Here is a 22,013-nt window from a genome sequence, read left to right on the forward strand (position 1 = left end):
ATCAGTATCTGAACTGGGATCCACACAGATTCCCCCCCCCCATGTGGGAAATGCTCCCTAGAGCGTGTGCCTCCTGCAGCTGCATGGGGGGGGGAGTTGTGCGCCTGCTGGTTTGCGGATGCGCAGCTTCCCTCCCTTGCAGCTGTGGGAAACGCCATGATGACCCCCTTCTCTTCTGCCGGACAACGGAAGTGTGGCACTCAAAATGGAAGTGCACCCCCAAACGGAGTACGTTTGGGTTCCAAAAAAAAGTTCGCTAACCCGAACACCTTCTTTCAGTTTTGAAGTGTTCATGTTCCAAATAGTTCGTGAACTAGGCTGTTCGTAGACCGAGGTACCACTGTAGATACATCAGGGTAGATATGAAAGTTCTTTGGCATTGCATCTGTGGTAGACCGTCACTTAAATTTCCAAACGCGTACATGCAAAATAGCCCTTACTTATTGGACAATGCCATAGGTAAAGCTGTAGTTTCTGTAGTAATATGAAAGTTACATAACTCGAGGGTGTGATTACCATTATTTTTTAGGTTTTTAAGGTTAGACTTGCTGCACTGTTTTGAATATAACAGACAGACAATCCCCAGTGTCCTGTGTTGCTGGGCAATTGCTCCACTGATTTCATCCTTCCTGAGTCCCTTAAACAAAGTGTTATGAAGTGTCGGTCGGCACTGAGGTCTCTAGTCCAATGCTAAATAATGAATACCTTCTGAGCCTGCAGAATATGCCTGCTAGGTTTCATTGATAACACCAGTGAAAGTTGCTCTGAATATTCCCAGCACTGGGATTTCAATTGCTGTTTTTCTTGCGTGTAAACTCAAAATAGAAATTGAGTGGTATTTGTATGTAGGTGGTTGGCTCTAGGCCCTAGATGACCAATTTCATAGGGCATGGTTTGAAGCTGTTGCTACAGTGGATCTAAATCTGTTCAATGCCTGGTAAGAGATTGCCTGAGAACCTCTATTACGTAACTGTTGAAAACAATGGGTGAAATATTGAGCTTTTTTTTTGGCCATGTCTTCAATAAAGTTTGATAAGGACTCAATTTGCCGGTTGGCCTGTTCTAGATCTTTCTGGATCTGCTTTAACCACCCGATTTTGTCTTTTAGTTAATTGTTTTAATCATAAAAAGTTTCACAATCAGTGAAAATAAGACTCATCTTATGGGAAAGCTAGAGAGAATGTCGGAAGCAAGCTGTAAAAATGCAAATTATTGGGATAGAAAGATACGGTGGAAACTGGTTTCTCAGATATTACACCTTTTAATGGGAGTAGTATCCGTAGCTTTCTTTTAATAGTTTATCAAAGTTTTATGCACACTTCATAATGCACTTTAGAACTTGGAACAGATATACGGTGAATAAATAATTCATCCTAATGGCTGGGGAAACCCTTTGTGGACTATGAAAATTTAGAAAATAGCAAGTAGGCACAATGTAATAATAAAACCATGATACTTAGTCACAAAATGTACTTAGCTCGTTTTAAAAAAATACCGTTCAGTTTCAATTATTTATGTTAGTATTTTAGGATATTCCAGGAAATATCCTATTGTTTTCAGTATACAATAAGGAACTTGGGTGCAATCCTGTTGACTTCAGTACATTTTACTATTTGGCTGGAGTCCTGAACAACCTTATTTTACGATAGCCACACTGACCTCAATAACTCACTCTGGAGTGGTTTGAAGACCATAGGTTGAGGGTTCCCCTCATTAAACTTAGAACACTTTTTATTGTAACTTCTGAGAAAGTTGTACTATTGCTGACATTTGGGGTATGTATGTGTGTCGTAACATTTATGAGTTACTTCCATAATTGGAGAATCCCAACTTAATTTTTCACTAAAATAATAAAATCCATATAAAAACATAAAAAAAACAGGAGCAGCACAAACAAACGTGCCATAAAAAATGGTACAAAATACCACCACTAAAAATGGCTGGCTAAAAAAAGACTCAGTGTTAAACAGCCAGCCATTCAATAAATAAGTAGTGAAAACAGTAGTGAAAAATTAGCATTCGTAAAACCTGGACCAATATCAGCAGCAACCATATCTCAACCTTGACCTGAAATCTTCCCTGAGTGGCTCCTGCCCTGGCGATCTCTTGCTTGTGAGCCTCCTGTTGGCTTTGACTGTGCTGGAATAATTGGAGACTCATGGAGATACTGGAATAATGGGATTTTGGTGCAAGCCAGCAATTCTGCATTTGCACAGACTTTGGGCTCTATCAAATATTAGTTCTGCAAAGAGTATTGAAATCAGCTTCATTTATTTTAGTGGGTCTACTTTGAATAGAACTTAGTTAGATGTAACCCAGTGTGATTAAAGGTAAAGGGTAAAGGGACCCCTGACCATTAGTTCCAGTCGTGACCGACTCTGGGGTTGCGGTGCTCATCTCTCATTATTGGCTGAGGGAGCCGGCGTACAGCTTCAAGGTCATGTGGCCAGCATGACAAAGCCGCTTCTGCCGAACCAGAGCAGCACATGGAAACACCATTTACCTTCCCGCTGTTTACCTACTTGCACTTTGACATGCTTTCGAACTGCTACGTTGGCAGGAGCTGGGACCGAGCAATGGGAGCTCACCCCATCGCGAACTGCTGACCTTCTGATCGGCAAGCCCTAGACTGTGGTTTAACCCACAGTGCCACCCGCGTTAGTTAGATTAAATCCCTTTAAATTTGTGTGATTAAATCCCTTTAAATGTGTAACTATTGGACTCAAACCTATAGGGAATGCAGGGTTTCTGATCGTGGGAAGATTTCTAGATGGGCTTGGCCGAATGCCCCCTTCAGGTCTTCTGGTTCAGTGCCAGGAAGGTAGCAGTGGAGAGATGTTGTTGTGTCATGGCATGTGTTTCCTCATGGCCCCTACTTGTTTTAGGATTTCCTCTTCAGATTTAACGATGGAAGGCTAGAGGATTTATGCATATTGTTGGGAGAAACTATGATCTAAGGGTTGTTGTGTTACCATGGCAGTGATTTAGGTTCTACTACTGAGAAATAAAACCCAATCCTTTTCAACTGCCCCAATTCCAGGCAAGGACAGCTCTGCCATAAGTTGGAATGTTGAGATACAGGGCAGCGTGAACAACGTCTGTGGCTGCAGAGTTAGTCAACACTTGTGATTTCAGATCAGGGGGTTGAGTTCTCTGTCTTCTTTATTTTTTCTGCTTTAATGCACAGACTCAGAAAAGTTTATGTGCTGGGTAGGTATTGTGATCAGCAGGGCATCCCATGGTATGGAAAGCAACCCCCCACCCTGTGATAAATGTATAGAGATACATTTAAACATTCCACAGTTCCTTCCTTTATTATTACTGTTATCCCTTATTGAAGCCCAGCTGTGTTTAATGAGCTGGAAATGAAGCGAGCCAATAAAACATGTGTTCATTGTTAGAAGAATAGCAATTGGACCATGTGCATGCGTGTGATTGCACAGCCAAAACTTCAAAGCTTAATATAAAGGCAGTTTAATGGACGGGGGTCATACTTAATGAATTTGGGGAAGTAGGAAAAAGCCAGCTGGTGGGTAGTATCCCATATGAAGGTGAGGCCAAAGGTGAGTCACGTCACAGCAGAGCAGGGTTTCAAGGAACACTTAAATTGCTGTTGCTGGTGTTCATTGTGCGGATGAAACACACATTTTCTTTAAAAACCCCCACCTATTTCCAAATTCCCCGAAGAGCCGTTTGTAATCTGCTCATTGCGGAAAGATTGGTTTGGGCCTAGCCTCTGGTAAATTTCTCTTTAACAATTGCTATGGGGTTTAATTGCAGGTCACCTCCAAATGTTAGTGGCATCAAAATCCACAGCAAGCATTGTATGGGAAACAGAGACCCTCAAACAATTTATTTTTTATTTCTTTTCAAGGATCTTTTCTAGATCCCATAGAAAATACGCAACATTTGCATCTGGAATGCTGTCCAAATTCTGTGCTCTCTAATCATCAAGTCACTCCGCACTGTGCTATGACTGTGTCCACGGCAATGCCCTTCCATTCCAAGAACATATAATTCATTTTCATTCATTTTTGTTTGATTAAGGCACTCCCTTTTCTAGCGCACAGACACACCTCTCCTGTCTCCCCCATTGCAACTAGCCTGCCACAACTGTCCTGGAAGTAGTGGCAAAAAAAAAGCAAAGCTGAAAACATATTTATCATTCCCACATGCTTTGGACCTTACTGGCCCCTTTCCAGGACAATTCAGGAAATAATGATTTGACATTTAGATGTACTGCCTTTTCTTTTCTCACGCTACCTTGCACCCCCCCCCCAAGCTTTTAGCTTGTACTGTATATCTAATCCCTTTTCTGGGATTCCCATTTTTAGCTGCATTTTGTTCTAGCTGCAGCAAGGCTCCCACCTTCCTCGCTTGCTTTTGTACGATTGTTAAGTTACTGAATCAGGATGGGGGGCTGTTGTCATGGTAACGGCAAGAGGCAAGTTGCTTCCAATGCTCTGCAGAAATAATGGTCCCTACACAGCCTTGGGGCCAAACTGCACATTGCGGGAGAGACAGGGAATGACTTGAAAATTACACACCTGTTTTGCACTTTCTTCCCTCTCCCCTGGAATGTGTGGTTTCCCTCCCCCTCCCCTGCCTCTTGCCCGTGATGTGATATCTTCACGCTGTACATTTCCCAGGCCCTGCGCCACATCATTAGCTGCTGATGCTGCCAGAGGGCTTGACAGTGTGATGGGTAAGCGAAGCCACATTTGTTAGGTAAAGAGAGGAGAACGTGACACAGGGAGGCTGTCACCTTGGGATTGCACATGGCTTATAAGTGTGTATGCTGAATGCACATAAGGAGAATGAGACCGTGAATCTCCACAACAGAGAACTCTGCCAAAAGCAGAATTCCTTGATCATGCCCTTACGCAAATTATGCTGAATGTGTTTAGGCTGGGAGCAGGGCCAGCAGATCAGTGCTGCTCCCCCACTACATATGCATGTTCGCAGTGCAGCGTAACATATGTGCATGACCAGTGCTGTTTTTCTAGAAAAAGAGGTGCCGGAGCTTAGCATGAATGCCTCCTTTGTTCTCTTAGAATGGCAATGGTGCCCACCTGAGTTCTGGCTGAAAAAACACACACACTGTGCGTGACCCTAGTATCTACCCCAATGTGCTGTTTGGCTATTGGGTATAATAAGAGTTCCTAATGCAATTTGGCCAGCAGAGGGAGAAAAACGTTCTGTCACTCACGAACCTAGAAGCTGACTGTGGAGGAGATGAAATGGGAGATGGGTTTTCAGGAATGCAGTGGGATGGCAAGAGTCCGATGCATTATTACTCACTTATTAACAATTTCTAATAATAAAAAAAGAGAGCTTCGTCTCCAGCTGAGAAGCCACAGCTTGAAATAAATAAAACTATCCAGCAATGTTCAGTTGTGTGATTAAAATAACAAGTTAACAGAGTTTTGAATCCACATCAAAAGCCAATATTCCTTTATAAACAGTGATATTTTAATAGTTTCTTTTAAAAAACCAAAAACATTCCATCTGTTTAGCAGTGAAAGATTAAAAAGGCAGATCATTGCCAGGCTTATAGCCAGTAGGACCCCATTTATTTTTGTGCCAGCCAAAGACTTGGTCCAGAGACCTACTTTTCTAAATAAATGGGGAGTAAAAAAAGAACGCAGCCATAATACTTTTTTTCCAAAAGCATGCAATAAAACAGGGTCAAGCATGTCAGTCTGTGAATTACACGTGGGTTATATCATTAAAGACTACAGGTGGGGAGGGATCATGTGACTGAATGTGTCTCTGTAGCAATTAAATTCCATGCACATAGAAAACTAGTATTTTATTTATTTATCAGAGATTTCTACACTGCCCTTCACTAAAAACGGTTACAGGGCAGTTTACAAAAATAAGATAATATGAAATATAATACATTATAAGCAAAATGTTTAAATAATTTTAATCATAGAATCGTAGAATTGTTGAGTTGGAAGGGACCCTGAGGATCATCTAGTCCAACGCCCTGCAATACAGGAATATTCAGCTGTCCTATACAGGGATCGAACCTGAAACCTTGCCATTATGAGCACCAAGCTGCAGAAACATTATTAGCAGCATTAGTAAAATCACTTATCTAACTATAAAGTTAGGGTGAGGTGCACCTTGTTAAGAAGGCCATTCGACAGATGCGGAGCCACCACCAAAAAGGCTCATCTACACGACCCTACACTATGCATCTCATTAAATACAGTGGCTACCAGGAGAGTTTCCTCCACTGATCTTAATGCAGGTTGACTCAGAGGAAGGCATTATCTCACATACTTTGAACCCAAGCTAGTTTTTGTGTGAAGGAGCATTCAGTCATGTGATCCCAGTGGAACAGACTTGGCAGAAGTCTTTCACCTCAGTGAGCACTAGACCCAAATAGTGCTGCATAAGGATGGGCAAATCTTAACAATTCCATACGTGTTTTTGCAAGCAATTTCCCCTCATATAAATGCAAATGTGTCTGTTATTTTCACTACAAATAGCTGCATTTTTACATACACTTTCCCCTAATTATGTACCCTTTGTACATTTCTTTGATGGGAGGAACTGCATTGCAAAATCAGAAGTGTAAATATTGAAAGATAGTTATGATTCAGTTCCGGCATAGTTTCAGGAAGTGAAAATCAGGTATTTTAATTGGTGGTGGAGAGGAATATACCATACTTCTCCCTCATTTCTAGTGGTGCCGTTAGGCAATTTTAGAATGTGGATCTTCTGGAGAACTCTTTAGATGGCAATGTACTTCACTTCGCAATGTGCTTAGCCAGCCGCCCTGTGTTTGGAGGCCCCCCCCTGCTCATTTTGGTGAATGGACCGCAGATTTCTTTCCCGAACTGTTGCTCTGATTGACAGCACTACTGTGTCCAAGTAAGAGACGAAATAGTTTCTTGCATGTTCCAGGGTGACGGGGACCCTGGGAGGTAGTCTGCATCTGACCTCCATGCTGAAGGTGAGAACCAACTCTCTATGTGCCATTTGGAACCTTGATTTTATCAAGACTTTCCACTAATGCCTAATGAGCATTCATATGCACAACTGTATGCATGTAGAGTCCATTCTTACTTCTGGCTGATCATGATAAGGTTTGGTGGAATCATTGGACACGTTCCCCTTCCCGTTCCACGTTCTCAGTCAACCTGGGTTTTAAAAGGGAGAAAATTGCATATAATTGTTAATGTGTCGTAAGTCACAAGGCCTCTTGCACAGGAAGGCATCTCTCCCTTATGAGATTTGGCTACTGTCTTGCCCCTCAGCATGAATGGTGAAAATTAGGAAGTACTGTAGAAAAAAAGGCTTGTGCAAATCACGGTACCGAACCAGTGATGTGTGGGAAGAGCCATATGTATAGTGGAGATGTTTATTTTCTTCTCTGCACAGATACCCTCTTGCCTTTTTTATTAACATTTTGGAAGATGCTATTTAAACTCTTCCAAGTTTCAAATACAGTTTCTGATAAGTTGGGTGTGTGTGTGTGTGTGTGGGAAGCATAAAGTTGATGCTGTCAACTTATGGCTGCCTGATGGTAGTAATGCCCAGATGGTATGGAAGTAAGCAACAGCTGAAACATTTTAAGCTTCTTGCAACTCCACCTGTCAAGCTATTGGGTGTGCTGTTGAGCTAGAAGGAGATCTCAGCAGTCTCAAAGCCATAATGAGCTGCTCGACGGAGGAAGACAAATTAAGAGTGAAATCTAAAAGTAAATTGAGAAATATGAAAACATGCAGACATATAAGCCTCAGGTGGACTTAAGCAACCAACACCCCCCTCTCATGAACTGTCATATTCTTAGCTTTATTACATTTATATCCTTACCTTCCTTGGAGGTTATATGCTCTTTCACCAGCAGCAACCTTATAGGTGATGCTCACCCTCCTCCCAGATGCACTTCTCGGACTGAATGCACAGCCACCAAGGCCAGTGCAGCTTTTGAGGGGTGTGCCTCCAGCACCCTATGCAATGTCACAATGGATCTTGGGATGCACCTCTCAGTTTGTGTATACTGCAATGCTATCCCAGGACCTTTTGCTGCCCAGATGCTAAAGCCAGCACTTTAGAAAAGCTTGCTATACCATTCAGCCACCAATTTTTGTCTCCTTCCCTCCTAAGGCTTCAACCATGCCCACATTTACCTGGTAGTAAGTCCCATTGAGGGACGCGGGTGGTGCTGTGGGTTAAACCACTGAGCCTAGGGCTTGCCGATCAGAAGGTCGGCGGTTCGAATCCCCGCGACGGGGTGAGCTCCCGTTGCTCGGTCCCAGCTTCTGCCAACCTAGCAGTTCAAAAGCACGTCAAAGTGCAAGTAGTTAAATAGGTACCGCTACAGCGGGAAGGTAAACAGTGTTTCCATGTGCTGTTCTGGTTCGCCAGAAGCGGCTTTGTCATGCTGGCCACATGACCTGGAAGCTGTACGCCAGCTCCCTTGGCCAATAATGTGAGATGAGTGCCACAACCCCAGAGTCGGTCACAACTGGACCTAATGGTCAGGGGTCCCTTTACCTTTACCCAAGTCCCATTGAACTCAGTGGGACTTACTTCTGAGCAGACCTACATAGGATTGCTCTGCATGTACACACACACACACGCACGCACGTGCGCGCACACACACACACACCCCTCTTAACCTTCTTGAAGTGGGAAGAACCACTAGGTTGGAACAGGGAAGTAAGGAAGGAGAATGGGGGAGAGATAAGTTATCTTAAAATTAAAAAAAGAAAATTTGACTACAAGATTCTGGCACCTTTCTGTACAAACTTTGGCATTAGTATAAGCATTAGCTAGCTGGGCTGAGCCCATAACATGACATGAGGGTTTTTTCAACCATCATAGGTTCTACTAAAATAAAGAACTGGAAAGAATTGCTTTCAGCTTTGTACAGTACAGTATAGCTCTTTCTGTTGGGGCTGTTGGGGGCACTGTTGAGCTAGATGAGATGTGACAATTTCCATTTCTATAATGCAACAAAATAATAAGGTAGTCTACAGCAGATTCGGGAAAAATTAAAATCCAATCTAAATGTAACTTTGGAAACGATGAAATAAAACCACAAGCAGTTTTGCAACTAGTTAGATGAACAGAGGGAAGATGGCATTAACAGCTAGTTTTAAAAAATTGGCAAGGTAGCCTTTTCTAACTTTAATCCCTATTGTAACAAGATTTGGCCGGGGGGGGGGGACTATTGTTTATTCCTAACAGAGGATTGCAAGCAAAGGATTGCATGCAATCCTAACCATGTTTACTCAGGACAAAGTCCCATTTAGTTCAATGAGATTTTACTCCTTGGTAACCTAAAGCTAGCAAGCACATTGTTTGTATTGGGAAAAAAAATCTCAGCTATTGTACTTAAGGTTTATAACAGTCCTTTAAAAAACCAACCAACCAACCAACCAACCAACCAACCAGTGAATGCATAGGGGAAGCTGGCTTGGCCTATCATAGCCCCATATGTAGGATGTGACCGCTGTACCTGGACCTATCCCTGATTGATTTCACAGTTCTTCCTTAGCCATGTTCAAGTGTTTGCCTGAACATGCAAAACACGAAGCTGCTAGCACGAGGAACAGGGACACAGATACAAGCCCAGCCCACAACATCCTTGAGCGCACTAGCACCTCTTCAACCTTTGTGCAATTAGCGTGAAAGCAAGGGTGTTTAATAAGCATGTTCCCACTGAACACACTTGGAAACTCTTTCCATGATCAGAAACCCCAATAGGACAAGGTTCCCACATGCAAATGAATTTCTAAGTGGATTTGAACAATTTATTTTTTAAAAAACACCTTTGCACTAATCACACCCAGATATCAAGAGCACCTGTTCCCATAACCCAGGGAAGTTACGGGGAAGGCTTATATATACATACCCCTGCCCATGTGAACTGAACAGGGCTACTGTCTCTGTGCCATCTCACATATAGAACCTTGCACACATAGACCACATCTCTGAACCTTCCAGCACAGGACTAAACATGTGGTGTCCTCCTGGTTTTATTGCACTACAACTCCCATAATTCCTGGCTATTGGTCATGCTAGTTCATGCTGATGAGAGCTGTAGTCTGGAAAAACATCTGGAAGACACAAATTGGTTATTCTTCTAGAACTTCTGACAGGAATGAAGGTTCTCCTCCTCCTCTTCCTTTAAGGTCACGATGGACTAGAACACAAGAATAGCTTTTTCTTTAGAGCCAATCCCACTAGATTGGAGGCATACCTGCCAAGTCCCTGCCTGAGAAATAAGGGACTGGACTGGAAGTAGCAGACCGGAAGTAGCGCTGCCGCCATTTTGGAACTGGGCGGGGCATGCTCAAAAGCGACTTTTGATGCTGCTCTGCCCTGTTCCAAAATGGCCGCCGCGCCAGAAGTCGCGCTGCAGCCATTTTGGAACTGGGCAGAGCAGCATCAAAAGTCGCTTCTGAGCATGCCCCGCCCAGTTCCAAAATGGCAGCTGTGCCAGAATAAACCGGGGAAAAACAAAAAAATCCGTTTTCCCGGCTGGGAACAGCTGGAAAAACTGGGGTTTCCCGGGGAATACGGGAGACTTGGCAGCTATGATTGGAGGTAGCAGCTCAGGCAGAAGGTTATGAAGGGGTACATGAGGGGTAGCCAATGTGGTGTCCTCAAGGACTACATCTCCCATCAGACCCAGCCAGTATGGCCAATAGTTGGGGATGGTGGGACTTGTACTCCAACAACACCTGGAGGGCTCCAACTTGACTCCCACTGCATTAATTATATCACAACATAGTTGTTTATGAATTCTTGCTGGGAAGGTGCTTTGAGGATTTTCTACTGCAAGTGGCAACCTGTCTTGGGCCGACCTTCTGTCTGTAGATGCTGCATGTGAAATAGCTGTGGTTTTTATAATCACAAACCACTAATTGCAGGCCACCTGATTATTGGAACTGTATACTGGCCCGATAACAAAGTTACAGCATTTCATCAGCCTTTGAAATGAAAGCATTTTCCTAGGAAACATAGTCAAGAGGGGTGGGTATCTCCCCCCTTCCCCCTTTTAAGCTTCAAATGAAGGAGAAGAAAGTCTTTACCCATGTCATCCTTTTCCTACCCACCCCTTCTCCTCAGAGGTAGCATTATCTTTATAAAAAGTGGGATTGTGAGGCGTGCCTGATGCCAATTTTTCCAGATGTGATGATGAGGTGTGCACGATTCTGAGCAATATTTCCGGAGCTCAGAATTAACACAGACAATGGGCGCCACCCACTAAGGCCTGATTTAAATGCCTTGATCAAATCCCCTTGATCACAGAGATTGGAACAGCTTGGAAATGGAGTAGTGATTTTCCGTGTTCTGTCCTGAGGTTATGCAATGATGTCCCAAAAGAACAATATCAAGAAACCCTCCCCTTTGAAGTTTTTTAAAAAGATCATTTTGGGTTGTTGTTGTTGAGTTTTTTTTAAGGAAAGCTTTTGCTGTTAGTTGTGCTAATTCTCATTGATTTTAACAACTGGGTTTTTCTCTCGCTTCTCGATATGAGAGTGGTATTTTATTGGGAGTTTTGTGAATTGTATGGTCTTCAGTTTGTATTAAGCTTATTAGAAGTGGGGTGGAGTTGATGAAAGGCTACCTGTAAAACGATTTTAACATTTTGAAGAAAATTACACAAAAGTTTCTCTTTATTTCAAGTTTGGGACATAATGGAAATTTTAAAAAGGGATGTAAAACAAGAATAGTAAGAACATTAAAAAAATTGCAGTGGGAATATGGGAGTAACAAGACTAATGCACAAGACTAAAACACAATAGGGAGTAATAATAAAATTTTAAAAAATCAACTGAGAATGCTTTTTTATAAAATATTTGATAATGTAAGAAGAATAGAAAACTGCTTTCCTTTTAAAAAAAATACTTGGTTCTATAAAGTTTAAACTCATTTAAGTATAGCTAAACTTTGTCACTAAAATTTCCCAAATCTTATCATACTATCCCCAAATAGTTTTTTCCTATTATTAACTCTTCCAAACAATTCTAAAAGGATAGTGAGACAATACTTACTATATTCAGAAGCCACATTCACCATTTTGGGGGGGGGGCAGAAAATGTTCATCCTCATGATAATTGCATATTGCACAATGCTGTCCACCAATTTATAGGTCAAATTATCTTCCGACTTTTATTTATTTTTAGACAGAGCTATCATAAATGGAACATATGAACGATTGTTACGACACTTCGTCCAGGAAAATCGCAGGCACTATTTACAAATGTTGCTGCTGCTACCCTGTGGCTGCTCCCCAAGGCATTTTCATAATGTACAAAACTTCTGGCCTGCGTGGCTAAGGCAGATTGCATTGTTACGAGCCATGCCTGCCATGCAAGTGACAATGGGTTGTAAAAGTTGGCCCTTAGAGAGAAAGAAAGAGAGAGAGCGCGCGAGAGAGAGCGCTCTGCTGTAGAGCCAGGAAAGCCCTGGACTTGGAGGCTTTCATAGCACATAAATATAAAGATACGGAATAAGTTAAGCGCTGCCCACACCTGAGCTGCTGATTTGTTGCTCCCAGTTAGTGCTTGTCGGACTTTCTGTTTTCATTGTGGCATTTAACAGCCTGCTGTGCGACCAGCTGCTGCTCCCTGGATCAGACCCAGAGCCTTGTACCAAGTCCAAGCTGACTGCGGAAAGCATGGTGACAGCAGGCCTTCCTCCTCCACTTTCAGGCTAACAGTGTCATCTGGGTGACACATTGTGTGGGGTTTTGTGTGTGTGTGTGTGAGGCAGGCCATGCGAGGTTGTACTCACTCACATGGCAGCCAAGGGTTTGGTGCTTAGAGCTTGTCTGGTGCTTTTGTTCCTCAATCTCCTTGAAATGCTCTTGACTTTCTGCCTTGGGTGCCTTCCACCTGATGCTTTTACTGGAAAAGCCGCAACTATGTGGTAAAGCATTTTTTTTTGGGGGGGGGGGTGGTAGAACATGTCACTCAACTGTGGAACAGCTGCTTTGCATGTAGAAGGAGCCAGGTTCAGTCCATGGCACTTCCAGCGAAGCGAAAGGAGCGAGTGATGCGAGCAGCTTCTATCCAAGCCCCTAGAGCAGGCATCCCCAAACTCGGCCCTCCAGATGTTTTGGGACTACAATTCCCGTCATCCCTGACCACTGGTCCTGTTAGCTAGGGATGATGGGAGTTGTAGTCCTAAAACACCTGGAGGGCCGAGTTTGGGGATGCCTGCTCTAGAGAATCATTTCTAGACAGACAACACTGGGATAGACAAATAGTCCCCATCCACGCTATAGATTTAAAGCAGTATTGATTGATTGATTGATTGAATTTATATATCACCCTATGCCCAGAGGTCTCAGGGCGGTCCACATAAAAAGATCACAGTATATAAAATAAAAATAAAAGCAATAATCCAATAATACACCCCCCAAAAGTCACATTTTATATGGGTATGGGATGTTGATTAGGTCAACTAAAGGCCTGGTTAAAAAGGAATGTTCTTGCCTGGTGCCTAAAGGTGTACAATGAAGGTGCCAGGTGAACTTCCATGGGGAGAGCATTCACTTAAACAGGCAGGGCTTCCCCGAAAGAATCCCAAGAACTGTAGATTATTGAGGGTGCTGAGAGTTAACCACTCTGAGAATTATAGCCCTGTGTGGGGAATCTCCCTAGCAACTCTCAACACCCTTAGCAAACTCCAGTTCCCAGGATTCTTTGGAAGGGAAGTCATGACTGTTGAAAGTGGTGTGAAACTGCTTTAATTGTATAGTGAAGATCAGGCTGGTATCTTCCAATGTGTTTTGCACGTATTAAGTTCTAGGAGAAACATGCTACTCTCCAGTTCCACATAAACGGCCTTATAGCAGCTCAGACCACTAGTCCATCTAGCCCTGTATTGTCTACATTGATTGGCAGTGGCTCCCAGGGTTTGAGACAGGGAACACTCCCAGGCCTTCCTGGAAAGTCTGGGGATTGGACCAGGGACCTTACGCATGCTATAGCCCTTCTTCTTAAATTGCTGTTCGGGTGGTAGAACGGAGAAATACTTTTGCCCAAGGAGCTGATTCTAATCTGGGACTAGCTTCGTTGGTCTTGCCCGACATCAAAGTGACTGGTGACACCTTCATATTTCAATCCGCGCATTTAAAAACAACAACCCATAATATCAAAATTCTGAATGCTGCCAGGACCTCCTTTAGATCATGTTATCCAGAGAGGTGTTACCATGGCAACCCCTAGGAAAGATACGATACAGGCCACGCTGGATCCATTTTCTTCTGATGTACATTCAACCTGTTTGCAGAAGGTGCACAGGTTGTGCTGCTTATCAGTTCATCAGGTATCGCTGGGAAAGTGCGCTGTTGTCTGGGACACTACCGTATCCCGGGAGGTTGCTGAATGTTTACTTCAAAGCGTGCAAAACAAAGGATGTGGAGGTCCTTTTTTTGCATTTAGATGCTGCAGGATGTAATGGAGTCTAGGTTTTTCACTGGAATTCCCAAGAGAAGCATGAACACTCAAAGGAAAAGCACCTGCGCAGTCTTTGTTCAGGCGCTAGCCCTTCCGAGGCCCCTGGTATTGAGAACACAGGCTAAGGGCACACTGTAGCATAGTGGCCTTTCCCAGGTGTCGAGGTTTTCCCAAGAGGACTTTGCAGTCAGGGCCAGGGATATAATTTTCTAGGACTAGCAGGAGGAAAGCGCTAGCAAAAGCAGACGGCATCCTCCTGGGAAAAAATATATTACATCTGGAAAGATACACAGGCAGATTTCCAATAGGCCTTTGAAGCAGGTTTTAAGTGCCACTAAATGCAAATACAGTATTCACCAAAAAAACTAGTGTGCATAGGATTTCTGCTTTGCAATTTTATGAATCTGAGTATCCAGCTACAGTGCGATAGGACACTGTTGCATGCTGTGACAATTCCTTGGTGTGGTCCATCAAGTTTAGCTTTGACTGGCAGCAGCCATCCAAATTCTGTTCTGGAACATATGTGCTGCTTTCAATAGGGTTGCTTGCGCACTAGAGCCTTTCCAGCACCACTGAGGCATAATTACCTGGAAGTGGGCTCAGTTACTTTGCTGACCTCAGGTGTGGTAGGTTGAGGATGCTGTCCCATCACTAGAGTTCAAATACGAATCATAGAACAATCATAGACTTGTACAGTTGGAAGGGACTCCGGTCATCTAGTCCAACCCCCTGCAATGCAGGGATATTTTGCCCAACATGGGGCTGGAACCCACGACCCTGAGATTAAAAGTTTCATGCTCTGCCGACTGATCTATCCCAGCAATTCATCTCATTAGAAACTGCAACCACCACTTCTCCACCAACAATTGGGTGGGCAGGGCGCCTGCAGGAGCTCTGCCTCTTAGTGTTCTGCTGTCTAAGGCAGCTGCCTCAGCTTGCCTTATGGGAGGGCCAGCCCTGCTCTGGTCAAGTTCTATTATGGGGGAAGGTGGAGGGGGGCGGCGCCAATTTGTCCTTTGCCTCAAGCAGCAAAATAACTTGGGCCAGCACGTAAACATTTGGGACTACTGGTCCATCATTCAGTTGAACCTTGTGCGAAAAATGTTCACCCTTAATCTCTTTCTTGCCCCATATATTGATTCATGCAGTACTCTGATGAGGGGGGGTTGGGGGAGACCTGGCTTCCTTATTTTTTTCTCCTGGCTCCCTGCATTAATATTCTGAGAACCCTGGAGGTGCATATGACATAGCTAAGATTGGAACGACAGGAGGGGAGCTCGTGGATTCCACTAAACCCACAGTTCCTCCATAGGTTTATGGCATTTATTGTTGCTTTTTCAGATTAATATTGGGACCTTTCTTAAAAAGTAGGTAACATCTTTTTAAATTACAGGCAGTCCTCCCAAATGATGATAGTGTTAAGTTCTGCAATAACTATATATATTTTTCGGTTACATTACAGGGCAGGCCTCATAGATATAACACCCTGGTTCTTTTGCCATATGAACCTAAAAGTTTTAAGTGCCACTTGGACTACTGCAATGCGCTCTACGTGGGGCTACCTTTGAAGGTGACCCGGAAACTACAGCTAAACCAGAATGCAGCAGCTAGACTGGTGACTGGGAGCGGCCGCCGAGACCACATAACACCGGTCTTGAAAGATCTACATTGGCTCCCAGTACGTTTCCGAGCACAGTTCAAAGTGTTGGTGCTGACCTTTAAAGCCCTAAATGGCCTCGGTCCAGTATACCTGAAGGAGCATCTCCATCCCCATCGTTCTGCCTGGACACTGAGGTCCAGTACCGAGGGCCTTCTGGCGGTTCCCTCGTTACAAGAAGCCAAGTTGCAGGGAACCAGGCAGAGGGCCTTCTCGGTGGTGGCGCCCGCCCTGTGGAACGCCCTCCCATCAGATGTCAAAGAAAAAAACAGCTACCAGATTTTTAGAAGACATCTGAAGGCAGCCCTGTTTGGAGAGGCTTTTAATGTTTAATAGATCTTATTTCCTTTTTCTGTTGTAAGCCGCCCAGAGTGGCTGGGGAAACCCAGCCAGATGGGTGGGGTATAAATAATATATTATTATTATTATTATTATTATTATTATTATTATTATTAAAGACTTAGGATGGTACTGTAGTTATTCCAAGGACAGTGTCCATAGGTTTGCTCTCAATAATTTGGGGAGAACAACTTTTCTTCCCAAGATATTTGAACTTTAAGATGTAATTGATTAGGTGCAATTAATGTCCACAAATCTTTCTCTCATTCCCTTGGATTAAGAAATGGATGTGAATGCAGTAAAACAATGCTATAATGACACCATTGTTGGATTTTCTCTTACTTTTCTGCCCTTTTGAAATGATGGTCAAGGAAAATGTTGGTCAATTAAAACAGCATTGCTTTGTTTCACAGGCAATTGCACAGAAGCCGTGAACAGCAGGATGAACTCGGCCAGTGAAGATTTCGCTAGGAATCCAGGAATGAACTCGGATCTATCACTGAAAAGCCAAATACCCAAATATCAAGGTGAGGTGTGAAGCTCCAAGCAAATTGCATCTGAACCTCATTTGAGGAATGCACACAAACAATTCACAATTGCTCTTGTAAGAAGCCAGAACATGCCTCTTAAGTTGTATTAAGTTGTGACTGGCAGACTCTTGGGCACTGTAGGCAGTGGCTTCTGGTCCTTTTCTCTAAGGATGCATGGCAAGGGAATTTTTGTCTTATGCTTCTACCTGTCAAACCAGCCCAGCCCAAAGAGACCCATTTGTCCATATTATTTCTCCCTATGCTTCCTTTGCAAATAGCATGGCAAACCACCCACACTGCCCTAAGGTTAGATCACTGGATCCTAGCTCATTTGGGGGGATGAGAAACCATTGAGTAATATTCTAAGAGGGAACTTTCCTACAGACCCTTGCTAGGTAAACAGCAGTAAAATTGTTTCTAGGCTGTGCTGCTACAGATTGCACAACGGGGATCCAGCGTTTGACCTCCCCCTCATATAAAATAGTCCCTGTGTATAGAAAAGTAACATGCCAGGAAGAAGGGTTCTGGCTTAGCCTTCAACCTGATACTCTTGCTTTTCTATGTGCAGGGTTTTTCATCTACAAAAGGAAGCAATTCCTCTGTCTGAACTCCAGAGTGGTATAGTCTGGGTACAACAGCAAAGTTTTAGGAGGGATTGTTTTTGAAACTTTTCAAAAACCCAACAAAGCTGAACGTGGCCAAATGATTCCTAAATCGTTCATCAATCTGATTTTATTATTCATTTATATTGTACCTTTTAAAAAGCATGGGTTTTTTTTAACCTTTTCTGATTATTTTCTTCACTCATTCTAGCATTACGACAGGGTTTCTTAAATCCAGGCCAAGAACGGCCCTGAGTAACACTATACCCGTTACTTGATCTGGCTATCCTGGCAATTGAAATGGTTTAGTGACATGATCTATTGCAGTTTCTATGGCTTGTTTTAATATATGTTGCAGCTTTATTTTAAATTTAGGCTCTCACTTTGTGCCTGAATTCTTGTTGATTTCAGTGAGAAATATTCAGTTCACTGGCCAACCAAAAAGATTTTAACTCCTAGGAAAGATTAACTCATGTCCTTTGCTCTCATATTCAAATAAAAAGGCTTAACTATGGCTAGGATTTAGTCCTAATTTTGGGGAGAAAAAATGATATATACATTTTAAAACCTGCTCTCAGGTTGCACTTATGTGATGGGTACGTGCGACTTTTTGTACACTAGTAACCAAAAAAGAGAACCATTGTATGGGGGAAAATGTACGGTATATCGCTTCTTTAATCATAAAAATGCCTTCAACTAATGAAATCATTAGTTAATTATATAGGTGATACAGAAAGACTGTCACCACATTATGGTGACATTGAAGACCAGATTATAGCATGCACATTGCTATACCCTGCAATGCTCTCTAGATGTCAGTTACCATCGGTCTCAGCCACCATAACCAATGGGCAGGGATGATGGGAGTTTAAGTTCAGCAACCTCTGGAAGGCCACAAGTTCCCCCATCCCTGCCCTGGACTCTGAGTAGAGAGAGGATCCTTTCCCAGGGAAAGTGTTCACTCCAGTCATATTTTCTTCCCACCCTTTTTGGCGTGCCACCTTTCCCAACTCCTCCTTCCATAAGCGTTGCACCCAGCAGAGTGTCAGAAACACTCCAGGACTTCTGCCTTTATGTCCTCCATGGTTCTGTCTGGGAAGTGTTGCCATAACTGTGGTTCTCCACTGAAGTGGCCCAAGGATGACAAGCTTAGTAAGAGCAAGTTTGGGCAGCATTCAGCGTTTACATTTCTGTGTTTGGAAGGGGACCAATATCCGAGTCCCTTGGTGACTTGTTGCTGAAGGCTCCCATTGAAGAGTGTTGGGAGGCTGCCACATGACCCAGTTGTAGAGCACCACCTATTTTCTCGCTCCCCTGGCACCTGCTGTATTATCTTTCAGGTGCCAGATTAAGCTGCTTTTATTCTCTCAAGCATGTTAATGGTTTGTATTGTAAGGACTGGAAAGAGCATGTAATTTTGAACTGTGGAAGTGAAGCTTTTGCACTGCCGTTCTAATGAAAATCTAATGGTTATGCCTACCGATTGGATTTTGTTGTTTTTGTTGCAATCTGCCTTGAGATAAGTATTAGGAGAGGCAGTATATAAATGCCTTAAATGACTAGGTAAGCAATATGAAATGGCCACTGTTAGAACACAGGGAAATCCTCACCTCCTCCCTGTAGCCCCCTGCACGTGCCCAAAATCTGTTCCAGAGGGTTGGAGGAGAGGAAAGAAAGAAAGAAAGAAAGAAAGAAAGAAAGAAAGAAAGAAAGAAAGAAAGAAAGAAAGAAAGAAAGAAAGAAAGAAAGAAAGAAAGGGGAAGTCCCATTGTGCAAACATAATGTTGCTCACTCAGCATTGGATGCAACAATCTGTTTGCTGCAGGTGGTTTAGGTGCAATGGTGGCATTGAAAGAAGAAACTGGTGTTGTGGAAAGGAATAGTTCAAGGCCTCCCCAGGAAGGTTACTGTACTTTATTTTTTACCAAAAAAGTATTGGTACAAATTCAGACCTCTTGTTTTTAAAAGGGATCCTTTGCTAGGTGCATGTACATGTGGCAAGTGGAGCTACAACTTTTAACTTGTCTTTGTGTTCTAGACATGAATGCATTGCAGAGCCACTGCCCAAGACCACACAGTTCAAGCCTTGTCACTATCCAGCCACAACACCCATCAGATGTTCGGCTGCACAGTCTACCTGGTGATAGGCGACAAGATTCAGAAAATGGAGACACGGAAGAAAATATTGTTTATCTCTAAAACCTTTCCTTGTTTACTACCAGTAGCACTTTAGGATGGCTTTTCTCATTGTTCATAATTGGTCTTCATCCAAATTACTTTGAAGACATCTTATTTATTGTAAAAAAAAAAAAGTTTCCCAGATTCATAGGATGCATATTAAGTTATTTTTAAAAAACGTGTCTGTAATATTTATCTTGTGACACACATATTACATCTGAAATGCTCTACAAGCAACATTGTTGGGCTAAAATCTGCAATGACTTGTGTATGTGATGTGAATACCACAATTAGATCTTGGGTGGAAACATTTCTATTCCCAGGCGGAGACTGCACAGTCTTTGTGAAGGTAGCGCTGTGTGCAATAGGAACATTTGAGATTTCATAATGCAACTCAGTAACTTAAAAAATAGTTGATGCATCATAGCAGACCATCCTTACCTACATGTCCACACTCTGTCTGTCATGGGTTCACCACCATATCAGCCTTTGTCTCTGGATGGGGAAGCATACCTGAAATATTTCTCAAGTGACTTTCTGGCTCTCTTGGTCACACTATGATGCATTGTCGCTATTGAAGATCTTTTGCCAAATTGGAGTTGGATTAACACTTTCTTTTCACAGTGAACAATTTAGTGGCCCAGCATTGCCCCAATATTTTATTGTAAAGGTGAGGAGCTTCAGGAAATGGATCCACATCTGCAAACTAGATTCCTTGTGGTTTCAGATTACTCCTTGGCAGATGTCTATATCAGAGACCTAGCATGTATATAACTTTCTTTTCAAAGCATTCGAGGTCGGTTTTGTGATGTATTGCTTTATAACTTGTTCTTGGCTACATCATGTGCCCCCTTTTTATCAAAGCACTGAAATTCATCACATAGACATTTTTATCCCTGTGGAATGGAGAGGAGGATGGTGAGAAAAATGTAGAGTTCCCCCGCTCCCCGCCTAATCCAAATACACTACTTTTACACACATGGACTACAAATCAGTGTGCTTCTTTATAAAGTAATGAATGAAGGTGTTTTTTTCCTGTGCATTTTTCATACATAATTGTATACTTTTTTGAACTTAATAAATATTCTTTATCTCCAAAGAGAGCTCTTCATAATTCCTAGCGTTCAGCAACTGTGTTACTTTGGCCCATTGCTGTTTCCACTATTACAGTCACTACAATGATCTGACCCATGTTTTGAAGCATATTATAGTTCTTGTTCAGCAGAGGGGAAGGACCTTGCTCAGCGCAGATGCTCTCAAACTCTTCCTGCATGTGAGTTTCTGGGGGCCAGAGCAAACCAGTGCTAGTGACTGGAGGGAGTTATATGCAGGCTGCTGTTGGTTTCAGTATCCCCTTAGGTTGACAGTGACAGTCAATTACTTGACATCTACTTACTCCTACCACTTAGCAGTTGCCACTAGTGAACTCTCTTTGGCCATAACTGTGTTAGTGCAAATAGGCACAACGGCTGTTATAATAAATTTGGGGTGGCTGCCATTGCACAACACAACTAAGCAACATTGGTTTCCATGCACTGAAAGGCAACAGTGACTGGAACTTACTGATGGTATCAGTACACAGTGTTTCTTTACTACATTTATTGTTGTTTGTCATTTCCGACTCTTCGTGACCCCAGAGCATGCCAGGCACTCCTGTCTTCCACTGCTTCCCACAGTTTGGTCAGACTCATGTTGGTGGCTTCGAGAACACTGTCCAACCATCTCGTCCTCTGTCGTTCCCTTCTCCTTGTGCCCTCCATCTTTCCCAACATCAGGGTTTTTTCCAGGGAGTCTTCTCTTCTCATGAGGTGGCCAAAGTATTGGAGCCTCAGCTTCAGGATCTGTCCTTCCAGTGAGCACTCAGGGCTGATTTCCTTCAGAATGGATAGGTTTGATCTTCTTGCAGTCCATGGGACTCTCAAGAGTCTCCTCCAGCACCATAATTCAAAAGCATCAATTCTTTGGCGATCAGCCTTCTTTATGGTCCAGCTCTCACTTCCATACATCTCTACTGGGAAAACCATAGCTTTAACTATATGGATCTTTGTCGGCAAGGTGACTACATAAATTACTACATAATTTCTGATTAAAATTGTAAAGCCTGTCCTGCAACCTCTCCTCCTACACTTTACTGTGACTGACAGATTTTGAAGTCAGTGGCTGTTTTTGGATGTAATGCTAAAGCATGGTTTAGCACTGTGTGGATGAACTTCAATTAATTTCTTCTTCTTCCCTTTATTATTATTAATAATAAAATAATGATAATGAT

At 42.9% G+C, this 22,013-nt stretch overlaps 1 protein-coding gene across 4 annotated transcripts in view; it reads left to right on the plus strand.

Annotated features, from left to right (window-relative positions):
• The window catches only part of ARHGEF28 (Rho guanine nucleotide exchange factor 28), a 142,361-nt gene extending 121,518 nt beyond the window's left edge, over positions 1-20,843 (plus strand). For all 4 annotated transcript variants that reach the window (XM_035099489.3, XM_060280226.2, XM_060280227.2 and 1 more), the window contains 2 exons: positions 16,848-16,961; positions 19,605-20,843. In XM_035099489.3, the coding sequence (XP_034955380.3) occupies positions 16,848-16,961; positions 19,605-19,765 (275 nt within the window). In that variant the 3' untranslated portion in view covers positions 19,766-20,843. The remainder of the gene's footprint in view (positions 1-16,847; positions 16,962-19,604) is intronic.
• Positions 20,844-22,013: the final 1,170 nt, after the last annotated feature.

This window comes from Zootoca vivipara, chromosome 10, assembly GCF_965207765.1.
Source record: "Zootoca vivipara chromosome 10, rZooViv2.hap1.1, whole genome shotgun sequence".
Lineage (NCBI taxonomy): Eukaryota > Metazoa > Chordata > Lepidosauria > Squamata > Lacertidae > Zootoca > Zootoca vivipara.